Raw genomic sequence first — 12,686 nt, 5'->3', positions numbered from 1 at the left:
TGAGAGAAATTTCTTTTGAAGGATGTTAGTGATGTAGTTTACCTCTTTATTTTTTTCTCTGTCTTCACAGAGTACGTTCAAGTTCAAGTCGGAAAGTGACATCCACCTGGCTGAGCACCATAAGCAGGTGTTGTATGATGGGAAGTTGGCCAGCAGTATAGCCTTCACCTACAACGCTAAAGCCACAGATGCACAGCTGTGCCTGGAGTCTTCGCCCAGGGAAAACCCCTCCATATTCGTGCACTCGCCACATGCACTAATGCTACAGGTTTGTGATGTCACACACATTATAGATCAAGTTTATCTTAAAGGAATAGTTCACCCCACAAATGTAAATTCTCTCATTATATACTCACCCTCATACTATCTAGATGTGCATGACTTTCTTTCGTCTGCTGAATACAAAGAATTTAGAAGAATATCTCAGCTCTGTTGGTCCATACAATGCAAGTAAATTATGGCCAGAACTTTAAAGGTCCAAAATGTATATAAAAGGCAGCATGAAAGTAATCTGTTTGTGTTCTGCAGAAGAAAAGTCAATACACATCTGGAATGGCATGAATGTGAGTAAATGATGAGAGAATTTACAATGTTGGATGAACTATCCTTTTATGGAAATAATGTTTTTCTTTGAAAAACATTCCTTCATGCCTTTTAATAAGTAATACAATCACTGTAGTGATGCACAATTCTCTGCATTGGTCTGATGAGGCAGATATTGAAAGGGTATATTGATTTGTATGTATTAATATACAGGTGAAACTCGAAAAATTAGAATATCAGGGCCCTATAAAATCCGTTTTATTTTTTCCCAAATTCCGTTTTATTTTTTCCCAAATTCCGTTTTTTCCGTTTTAATTTTTGCGAATTCAGTTTTTTTACCCTTTACTGTTATTTCAGTCGTAAAAAGAGTGTGCTTTTAATGTTAATGATTAAAATGTGCACAAATAAAACAGGAATGACCTTAAATTTATTGAGGTAACAAACATCACATTTACTCAGTACTTTTACTGCATGATGCAACATAACACTGCACTCTAAGTACTAACAAATGAACCAATGGTTATAAATAAAAGTGCTCCATTAGCTTTTTGTTTCAAGTAAAAAAATAGGACCTCTCAATTTCAGAATTATAAAGTATTTCATAAAGAATCATCTTTTCCATACAGTACATTAAAGTGCATCAAAAACAAGGCAAAATACAGCAAGTACTCCCTGAGTTATACAATTAAAGTTGACTTTGTCATCATGTAACAGACAAAAACTTTTGATCAAAAGTAAAGTTGTAGGACTAGTTAATCCTTGTGAGCTAACTTTCTTCATTTAAGCTTCCCACCTATCAGAAACATCACCATTGAAATACATGATTGCCAGCCTCTTTGTATTGAGCTCAGTGAGTGTCTCTCTCTTGTCTGTGAGAACAGTTTTGTATTTGCTGAAGCTCCGCTCACAATCAACTGAGCTGACTGGGAAGTAGATGAAGGCCACAGCCACCTCTGCAACTCTTGGGAATCTTGCACTCAGGCCTCTCCAGTAGTTTGTGGAGAGCCGCTTCGCCATTTTTTCATTGTTTTGATGGGGGAGCTGAAATGACGGAGCGGGAGGGGTTGTGTCGCCCAGATTTGCGTCCCCCGGTGTGCATTTCCCCCAGACGTACGTTCTTCTCCCACACAAAAACAGAATTTCATTTCAAATGTAAAAATTCCTCGAAATTCCGCGTTTACACCAGATTCCGCGTTAATTTGCCGTGATCGCGGATTCGTGATCGCGGAAATTATAGGGCCCTAGAATATCGTGCAAAAGTTCATTAATTTCAGTAATTCAACTTAAAAGGTGAAACTAATATATTATATAGACTCATTACAAGCAAAGTATGATATTTCAAGCCTTTATTTGATAGAATTTTGATGATTATGGCTTACAGCTTATGAAAACCCCAAATTCAGAATCTCAGAAAATTAGAATATTGTGAAAAGGTTCAGTATTGTAGGCTCAAAGTGTCACACTCTAATCAGCTAAACACCTGCAAAGGGTTCCTGAGCCTTTAAATGGTCTCTCAGTCTGGTTCAGTTGAATTCACAATCATGGGGAAGACTGCTGACCTGACAGTTGTGCAGAAAACCATCATTGACACCCTCCACAAGGAGGGAAAGCCTCAAAAGGTAATTGCAAAAGAAGTTGGATGTTCTCAAAGTGCTGTATCAAAGTACATTAATAGAAAGTTAAGTGGAAGGGAAAAGTGTGGAAATAAAAGGTGCACAAGCAGCAGGGATGACCGTAGCCTGGAGAGGATTGTCAGGAAAAGGCCATTCAAATGTGTGGGGGAGCTTCACAAGGAGAGGACTGAGGCTTCAAATGTCGTATTCCTCTTGTCAAGCCGCTCCTGAACAACAAACAACGTCAGAAGCGTCTTACCTGGGCTAAAGAAAAAAAGAACTGGTCTGTTGCTCAGTGGTCCAAAGTCCTCTTTTCTGATGAGAGCAAATTTTGCATCTCATTTGGAAACCAAGGTCCCAGAGTCTGGAGGAAGAATGGAGAGGCACACAATCCAAGATGCTTGAAGTCCAGTGTGAAGTTTCCACAGTCTGTGTTGGTTTGGGGAGCCATGTCATTGGCTGGTGTTGGTCCACTGTGCTTTATTAAGTCCAGAGTCAACGCGGCCGTCTACCGGGACATTTTAGAGCACTTCATGCTTCCTTCAGCAGACAAGCTTTATGGAGATGCTGACTTCATTTTCCAGCAGGACTTGGCACCTGCCCACACTTCCAAAAGTACCAAAACCTGGTTCAATGACCATGGTATTGCTGTGCTTGATTGGCCAGCAAACTCACCTGACCTGAACCACATAGAGAATCTATGGGGCATTGCCAAGAGAAAGATGAGAGACATGAGACCAAACAATGCAGAAGAGCTGAAGGCCGCTATTGAAGCATCTTGGTCTTCCATAACACCTCAGCAGTGCCACAGGCTGATAGCATCCATGCCACGCCGCATTGAGGCAGTAATTAATGCAAAGGGGCCCAAACAAAGTACTGAGTACATATGCATGATTATACTTTTCAGAGGGCCGACATTTCTGTATTTAAAATCCTTTTTTTTTATTGATTTCATGTAATATTCTAATTTTCTGAGATTCTGAATTTGGGGTTTTCATAAGCTGTAAGCCATAATCATCAAAATTATATCAAATAAAGGCTTGAAATATCTTACTTTGCTTGTAATGAGTCTATATAATATATTAGTTTCACCTTTTAAGTTGAATTACTGAAATTAATGAACTTTTGCACGATATTCTAATTTTTCGAGTTTCACCTGTATTTATAATTTTTATATTTTTGATTATTATAATATTTCATTATTATATTATTTTTTTCCAGTTGAAACAGTATACTTGTTTTCTTAGCCAGGTTTCAACACTAATTAACAGTTTTCCATCTTTTCTACTGTACATTGTAATCTTTTGATGATTTCATAATTATTATAATCATTGCCCCAGATTAGAATCTGCCGTTGCTGGTTCAATCCAAATGATGCGTCCAAACATTCGTTAGTAATTCAATGTCACTTCAGAAATAGTATCATGGCTTGTGCCGTTTCTAACAAGTCATTGGATAAACAAGGATAGACGGATGGATGTGTGTGTGTGAGTGTGTGAGAGAGAGAGAGAGAGAGAGAGCGTGTGCATGTTCACCTGTTGCCACACGAAAGCAGAGATGCTGTCAGCTTTCTTTCTCAGTGGAATATAGACATCCATGCGGGGGTATTCCTCCTTATTTTGCGGTAGCCATTGCTCAAGAGTCATTCACTATAGAAACAGTGATGTCCTCTGCCATTTTAAACAGAATGTATCCAATGTGGAAACTCAGATAAAAGGTAAGCACCTTGAGTTCTGTAATAAATCAGTTGTGTTTCTCAGTTCTGTGATGAGCCTTAATCCTGAAGTTGTCTGTTTAAAGCTGTTTCCTAGCGTTGGTTATATATTAATAATACGAGCAATCACAGAACGCTGTTCTATGTAAACAATAACTAACAGATTCACTTTGTCACCAACTGGCTCATATTACACACAAAAATTATCTTTTGCCACCACCTGCTGGCTAACATATGTAATTTTAAAAATATAGACAGTAACTCTGTGGCAGCGGGGGCGTGGTCAAGCGCCCGTCCGGGAGAGGAAAGCGGTAAGGGCGCTTACACCTGAGCTACATTATGCCTAACACCTGTCTCTAATTCCAGTGAGCACGAGGAGAGCGGCATAAAAGCAGAGACAGAGCCTCCAGTCAGGGGGAGACGACAAGCCAACTCAGTGCGCTTGTGTTACATTGTGCGTTGTAAATAAAGAGAATTTAAAGCTTACCTTGTGCTGAACACCTGTTTCCTGTCCTCCTTCCTGTGGGAAGTGTTACACTGGTGCCGAAACCCGGGATTTGTTCATCCAAGTATGGAGATGGGTCGCCCCGTAGAGTCCTCCCAGCTGGCGGAGGTCCTCCAGTCCCTCGCGACACTACACCAGAGCCACCAACAATCCCTGCTTGAGCTCCGGCAGGACCAGGATCGGCGGTTATCATGCGGGCTCAGGCAGAGGACCGGCATGCCATCCGAGCCTCCTCAGCCAGGAGGCAGCGCCCGGCCACAGCCGCGACCCGGACACCAGCTCCACGCTGCCCCCTCATGTTACAGAAGATGGGGGTAGCAGGCGATCCTGAGGCCTTTCTGGATTTGTTTGAGCTGAACGGCAGAAATCTGGGGCTGGCCGCATGAACAATGGGCAGCCCGCCTAGTTCCTCTCCTGTCCGGGGAAGCTCAACTCGCGGCTCAACAACTGCCGGCAACTAACCTCCTGGCCTATACAGACCTAAGAAGAGCCATTTTGCAACGGGTCGGTCGAAGCCCGGAGGAGAATCCTCAGCTCTTCCGGGGCATGAAGTTGGGAAAGTCCGATCGCCCCTTCGCATTTGCCCAACGGCTCCGGGACGCCTGTCGGAGGTGGCTGCTCGCGGGGGACCGCGACGTCGAGGGTGTTATCGATCAGGTGGTACTGGAGCAATTTAGTCAACAGCTGCCCCGGAAAACGGCGGAGTGGGTCCAGTGCCACCGCCCGGCGTCGCTGGAGGAAGCCGTTCGTCTCGCAGAGGACCATCTGGCGGCGATCCGAGTGCGGACGAGCCCTCTTCTTCGTCTCTCTCTCTCTCCCTTCCCTTGTGTCTGCCCCTGCCCTCGCCCCCTCCCCTTTGTTCTCTTCTTCTGTTCTCTCCCCAGGGCCCGTTCCTGCCCAGCGCAGGCGTGGAGGGTTCAGAGACCAGCTTCCTGGCCTTGGGAGAATGTACCCTCCCATTCCCGTCTTTCAGCCGCTCTCCTCCTCAGGTGGGAGCCCGCCAGCACTAAGTGTGGCCGCAATGCCTGGGCGGCCTGTTGGAGGTCGCGGAGACCCGGACCACTTCCGGGATCAGTGTCCGCTGATGGAGGTGGGGGCGGTGGTGCGTGGTCTCCGGCGTCCGCAGGCTGCCCCCTATCGGGCTGGAGCATACCGGTTCGGTAAGGATCAGGGGGTATTTACCAAGCTTTGCTGGATACTGGCTGCAATCAGACCACCATCCACCAGCGCTTGGTTCAACCCGGAGCTTTGGGTTTAGCTAAACTGGTGAGGGTGAGGTGTGTGCATGGGGATGTTCACGAGTATCCCATGGTGACTTTGGCGTTTAAATTCAGGGGAAAAACCATAGTGTGGAGGCAGCGGTTAGTTCCGCCTCACCCATCCGCTAATCTTGGGTACCGATTGGCGAATTTTAAAGATATTTTAGAGGATATGTGTGCGGATGGGTCCTGCATAAAGAGGTGTCGCGGTGTCGCGATGCTTTGGCAGGGAGGCGGAGCCAGGGCCGTCCTCGGCTGCTCGGAATGGCGAGGGAAGGGGCGAGGTGGCGCCCCTCCTCTCAGGGAATTCCCTGAGGGGACTTCCCTCTAGAGCAGTTCGGGGCCGAAACCCTTAAACATGCTCTTGACCAAGTGAGAGTAATTGATGGTCAACAGCTCCGGCCGGGCATCGCCATTTCATACCCATATTTTGCCATGATTAAAGATCGGTTATATAGAGTGGCGCGGGGCGGCTCAAACAAAGGAGGAAATAGCGCAATTATTGATTCCACGGAGCCGCCGGAAATGGTTTTCCAGGCGGCTCACTATAATCCTATGGCGGTCACCTAGGGGAGCGGAAAACACTTCTCCGTCTAATAGCCCATTTCTATTGGCGGGCATTGGCGGTGGCGTCCGCAGGTAGTGTCGCGGCGTGCCGTGAATGTCAGCTGGTAAACCCACCGGCCACCCCAAAAGCGCCATTACGCCCTCTACCATAGTCGAGGTCCCCTTCGAAAGAATTGGGATGGACCTCGTCGGGACCGATAGAGCGGTCAGCACTTCGGACATCAGCTCGTGTTAGTCCTAGTGGATTACAGCGACGCGATATCCGGAAGCAGTGCCTCTGAGCAACATCTCCGCGCGTAGTGTTGCAGGGGCACTCTTCAAGATAATCTCCGGGTGGGGATTCGAAAGAAATCCTCACCGATCAAGGCACGACTTTTATGTCACGAACACTTCGCGAACTTTACGAGCTCTTGGGCATTAAATCGATTAGCACTAGCGTTTACCATCCGCAGACTGATGGCCTAGTGGAGCGATTTAATAAAGCAGCTCAAGAACATGATTAAGTAAGTTGGTACCACGATGACGCCAGAAATTGGGATAAGTGGCTAGACCCCTGTTGTTTGCAGTACGAGAGGTCCCACAAGCCTCCACAGGGTTCTCCCGTTTGAGCTGCTGTACGAGGCGGCGCCCAGCGGTGTCCTTGGCGTCATCCGTGGCGTGGGAGGAGGACCTTCTAATAGCAAAAATGAAATTCAGTTAGTTCTCGATCTTATAGCAAAACTCCACACACTGGGGCGATTAACACAGGAGAATTTGCTCCAAGCTCAAGAACGCATACGCCGGCTGTATGACAGGGGTGCTCGGCTCACGGGAATTTGCACCGGGAGATAAGGTACTCGTATTACTCCCAACATCGAGCTCTAAATTACAGCCAAGTGGCAAGGACCCTTTGAGGTCACCACGGCGAGTAGGGGATCTCGATTATGAAGTTAAGCGTACCGATAGAGGGTGCACGTCAAATTTATCACCTCAACCTCCTGAAATTATGGAGGGAGGAGGCGTCCTCTGTGGCGTTGGCCACGGTAGTTCGGAGAGGGTGGAGCTCGGACGGAGGTAAACAAAAACTACAATCTTAACACTCCGGTTACTTGTGGAGACCAACTCTCACGCGGCAACTCACAGAGGTTTCCGAATTACAAAAGGAATTTGCGGATGTGTTTTCCCTCTACCGGGCCGTACAAACATCATACAGCACCACATCGAGACCGAGCGGGCGCGGTGGTGCGTTACGCCCTATCGCTTACCCGAACATAAAAAGAAAATAGATGCGGGAGGAATTAGATGCGACGCTTGATATGAGCGTAATAGAGGAATCCCACAGTGATTGGTCCAGCCGGTTGTTCTTGTTCCCAAGAGTGATGGGTCTGTTCGATTCTGTGTGGATTACAGAAAAGTCAACGCGGTGTCTAAATTTGGCGCGTACCCAATGCCCGTGTTGATGAACTGCTCGATTGGTTAGGTACTGCTTTCGATTTTATTCGACCTTGGATTTAACAAAGGGTTATTGGCAGATCCCTTGACACCAATGTCCCGTGAGAAAACAGCCTTCACTACGCCGTTTGGATTACACCAATTTGTGGCGCTTCCTTTCGGTTTGTTTGGGGCTCGGCCACGTTTCAGCGACTCATGGATCGGATCCTCAGACCGCACACAGCGTCGCGCCGCTGCCTATTTAGATGATATTATCATTTATAGCAATGATTGGCAGCGGCACATGCAACATCTGAGGGCCGATCCTGAGATCGCTGCGTGCGGCGGGGCTCACAGCAAACCCTAAGAAGTCTTGCGATTAGGTGGTGGAGGTACGGTATCTGGGGTTCCACTTGGGTCATGGCCAGGTGCGTCCCCAAATTGATAAGACCGCGGCGATTGCGACTTGCCCTAGACCTAAGACCAAAAGGGGGTGAGGCAGTTCCTGGGGCTGGCTGGCTATTATAGAAGGTTTGTGCCTAATTATTCGGACGTCACCAGCCTGCTGACTGACCTCACTAAAAGGGGGCTCCAGATCCGGTCCAATGGTCAGAGCAGTGCCAACAGGCGTTTATGGAGATTAAAGCCGCACTTTGTGGGGGCAGCTTCTTCATGCACCTGATTTCTCTCTCCCTTTTATTTTGCAGGCGGACGCTTCAGACAGAGGGCTGGGGGCGTACTCACGCAGGTGGTGGAGGGAGGGCGCCCAGTGCTGTACATTAGCCGGAAGCTCTCTTTGAGGGAGACTAAGTACAGCACCGTGGAGAAGGAGTGTTTGGCCATCAAGTGGGCGGTCCTCACCCTCGGTATTACCTGCTGGGGCGGGCCTTCACCCTCTGCTCGGATCACGCCCCACTCCAGTGGCTCCACCGCATGAAAGATACTAGCGCCGGATCACCCGTTGGTACCTGGCTCTCCAGCCCTTTAAATTCAAGGTGGTCCACAGACCGGGGTGCAGATGGCTGTCGCCGACTTTCTCTCCAGAAATGGGGGAGTAGTAGGCGGGCGGATGATGCCCGGCCTGAGTCGGGCGGTGGGGGTATGTGGCAGCGGGCGTGGTCAAGCGCCCGTCCGGGAGAGGAAGCGGTAAGAGCTTACACCTGAGCTAAATTATGCCTAACACCTGTCTCTAATTCCAGTGAGCACGAGGAAAGCGGCATAAAAGCAGAGACAGAGCCTCCAGTCAGGGGGAGACGACAAGCCAACTCAGTGCGCTTGTGTTACATTGTGCATTGTAAATAAAGAGAATTTAAAGCTTACCTTGTGCTGAACACCTGTTTCCTGTCCTCCTTCCTGTGGGAAGTGTTACAATCTCCTAACAGATCTGCACTACTCTTACACTTTAGTTTAGAGCTGCATGAATACAAGCAGAGTGATATACACACACACACACACACACACACACACACACACAGTGAAGCGTCGGAGTGCTGATGTGTCAGACCATCAGTGCTCAAGGAATATTTCTCATCCAATCAGATTCAAGGACCGGAACTAACTGTGGTATAATCATCTTTTATAATTTATCTAGTATAAATTACATTTTCGGCCAAATGTTAGATATATTTTCATCTTAAAACCAAATTTAGTTACACCTTGAAGTGTGTGTAACATGATATACCCATTGTTTTTTTAATGCATTATGCTCTTTAAAAGTGTAACCATGAATAAGTAAATATTATAAAATATTATAATGGTTATTACAGGTATTTACAAGATAATAGAATTGATTATAAAGCGTGTTAAGGTATTTTGAATCCATTATAAGAATAATTTTATTATGGTTTTATGTATTCATAGACTTTATAGATCCAATCACGCAGTTTGTTTCTGTGTGTATACACAGGATGTGAAGGCTATCGTCACTCACTCCATCCATAGTGCCATCCACTCTATTGGAGGAATCCAGGTTCTGTACCCTCTCTTCTCTCAGCTGGACTACAGGCAACCCAATGACAGCCCTGTGGAGACAACCGTCTGGTGAGTATCATCCATGAAGACTACCTACTGCGGATCCACTGAGCTAAATTTAGACATTCAGCACTTGTGGTTCTTTAAATCTTATGTTTTAGAGCTCATCATGGTGCAATATTGTTGTTAAGCAGAATTACGACCTCAATCGCCATTTATGTTCATTGTATGAAAAAAGCTCATTCGATTTTGATGTCAAAACCATGTCAGTCAAGGATGTGTGCTTTAAATTATAAATTGAATATTTCATTCTACAATAGAGAGAGAGAGCATGACAGAGCAAAAGTGGGATTTCAAGAGAGACGTACTCAAAGAGAGAGAGAGAAAACTCTCATACAATCCTTTTTGGGAGATGTGAGGATGGTACGGTCACCCTCATTTCTCAGGTCACTGTGTGGTTCTGCTGTGTGAGCCTGCAGGCATAGCAAGTAGATTAGAGATCGGCAGTGAGCTGCCAGGTATAATCAGTGGAGCAGAGGCCTGTGGTGCATCGATCATTGGTAATGTCCCCCACTGGGCTTTACCGTCATCAGGGAGATGGGTGAGGTCGCCAGCCCATTCATCGGCTTTAGAAAGTTCAGAAAGAGACTCTCAGTAAATGATCAGAATCTCACCACCTCACCACATCACCCACTATAATAATTTAGGCCAGTGGCTCTGATTTGGTTTTGTTTCACGAATCATGTTGCATCCCAATACAGTAACATCGTACAGAAGTAAACAAAATATCCTTAAAGGGATAGTTCACCCAAAAATATGAATTCTCTCATCATTTACTCACCCTCATGCCTTCCCAGATGTGTATGACTTTCTTTCTTCAGCAGAGCACAAGCAAAGATTCTTATAAGAATATCTTCACTCTTTCTGTCCATAGTATGCAAGTGAATGGTGACCCATAAATCTCCACTTTCACTTTCAAAATGTGAAAGTGTATTTTTTTATAGTAAAAAGGGGCTTAAATATTGATCTGTTTCTCACACACACACACACTGGATTTCACCACTGGAGCCTTATGGATTACTTTTATGCTGCCGTTATGTGCTTTTTGGAGCTTCACCATTTTGATCACCATTCACTTCCATTGTGAGGAGCTACAGAGCTGAAATATTATTCTAAAAATCTTTGTTAGTGTTCTGCAGAATGTATAAATGACAGCAGAAGTGTGATTTTCCAGCCTAAACCAAAACAAACACCGAACCAAATATTGTATTATATGTTTATTTGCATTATTTGCGTTTTACTTTTAGAATAGACCTACCTATTTTTGTATCAATACCCAGTCTAGAGAACTGATTTAGATGACTAAGACTATATTTGCAAAAATGTTTGTACTGTATATGTGCTGCATTTCAATTATGTTTCTTTTGTTTGCAGTGCAACTCTCCTGGCGTTCTTGGTGGAGTTGTTGAAAAGTTCAGTCGCCATGCAGGAACAGATGTTGGGTGGAAAAGGCTTCCTTGTTATTGGCTATCTGCTGGAGAAGGTGAGGCAGTCAGCTAGTGATTTTAACAATTAATAAAAGAGTATTTTATTATAATTTGTTTGGCTTTATAGGAACTGAAAGTGATGTGAGCCGGATTCAAACTTGCACCACCTAGCTGAATGCCGGACCATGTGCATTAACCATTTGGCCACATCTGTAAAAATTAAGAGTCAAGACAATTTGAGCTGTGGCCAAGCGGTTAGCATTGAGCTGCGGCACTCATGCAGGAGATGCTGGTTCGAATCCAGCCTTTGTTGTGTCCCGATCATCTCTCATTACAATAATTGTCTGCCCCTTCTACTGTGTCTATCAAATTAGTTTGTGAAATTAGCTGTTTATATAATATACTCTGATGTTCTTTTGTCTTTCTTCACACTGTCTCGCTCTCTTTCCATCAGTCCTCTCGAGTGCACATCACTAGGGCAGTTTTGGAACAGTTTTTGTCCTTTGCCAAGTATCTAGACGGTCTGACTCATGGAGCTCCTCTACTGAAGCAGCTCTGTGATCACGTTCTGTTCAACGCAGCCATCTGGATTCACACGCCGGCTAAGGTAAAATCATCCCACACACTAAAAGTCAAAATTATTCTTAATATTCCAAAACCTATCAGTTGCTGTTTAAGGTTTAAATGTGCAGTTTGGTTAGCCATTATAAGACTACCAATAAATATAAAGCCCCATACACACATGCAGCAACATTTTCACTTGATGTTTCTAGTCTCTGTACTGTGAAGTCTTTAGTGGTCCTGCTTACATTATTGGTGGACTGGATGTCTGGCCATGTCTTTTGAAAATATGATCACAGATGAGGCATTTTGCTAGTAAAACAATGATTTCATTCTAATTTGACAAGGAATCAGTTTTTTGTCCCTAATAATGCACATTCTGCAGGGGAGAGTGTTTTTATATAACCTGCAGCAGTCCTCAATCCATCATAACATTAATAAGATAAACGATCTATCAATGTACGAATCAAACTCACTCAGACTGCCAACTGTTTCTTTTCCACGCATCATTTTTATTATATCCATGTATGTGGTTACAGACGAATCACATAGAACAGTGAAATCACTCACTGAAATGTCTCTGTCTTGCCTGCACTCGACTCCATTATCTCAAAGGAGATGGATGACGTGAGCTCCACTGACACCGTCTTCACTCCTATTGGTTGTCGCCCCTGAAAGTCACTCCTCGTTTGCATAAAGTTAAACCTTTTTCAACTTTGTTGTGTCACTTGCCACGCCCACATCTATTTACCAGAGGTTTGCTGTAGCTCGTGTCACCGGAAGTCGCCAGCTGCCATTGACAATGAATGAGATGAGGTCGCTTTGTCGCTGGAAGTCGCTGCATGTGTGTACGGGGCTTGAGGTGTATGTAATCTCACTAAATAAAACTATAAAACTGTAAAAAATCCAAGGAATAAATTTGTAATTTATTTTTTGTTTTTGTTTATCAACACTAAAAAGTACATTGGTGCTACCATAATATTTTCATGTACCTTGGTAGCACTATAGGGTGTTCTGGGTCAGTGTTTCCCAACCACTGTGCCAGTAGTGTGCTGC

At 45.1% G+C, this 12,686-nt stretch overlaps 1 protein-coding gene across 2 annotated transcripts in view; it reads left to right on the top strand.

The window, feature by feature from the left end:
* LOC127636850 (neurobeachin-like) overlaps positions 1–12,686 on the top strand; it is a 158,908-nt gene that overhangs the window by 95,603 nt on the left and 50,619 nt on the right. For both annotated transcript variants that reach the window (XM_052117621.1, XM_052117622.1), the window contains exons 9-12: positions 71–268; positions 9,518–9,651; positions 11,017–11,125; positions 11,524–11,676. In XM_052117621.1, coding sequence (XP_051973581.1) covers positions 71–268; positions 9,518–9,651; positions 11,017–11,125; positions 11,524–11,676 — 594 coding nt within the window. The remainder of the gene's footprint in view (positions 1–70; positions 269–9,517; positions 9,652–11,016; positions 11,126–11,523; positions 11,677–12,686) is intronic.

The sequence above is a fragment of the Xyrauchen texanus genome, chromosome 44 (assembly GCF_025860055.1).
Source record: "Xyrauchen texanus isolate HMW12.3.18 chromosome 44, RBS_HiC_50CHRs, whole genome shotgun sequence".
Taxonomy (NCBI): domain Eukaryota; kingdom Metazoa; phylum Chordata; class Actinopteri; order Cypriniformes; family Catostomidae; genus Xyrauchen; species Xyrauchen texanus.
Note: the sequence above shows the minus strand (reverse complement) of the source record. Positions and strands in the feature narration are given on the sequence as shown.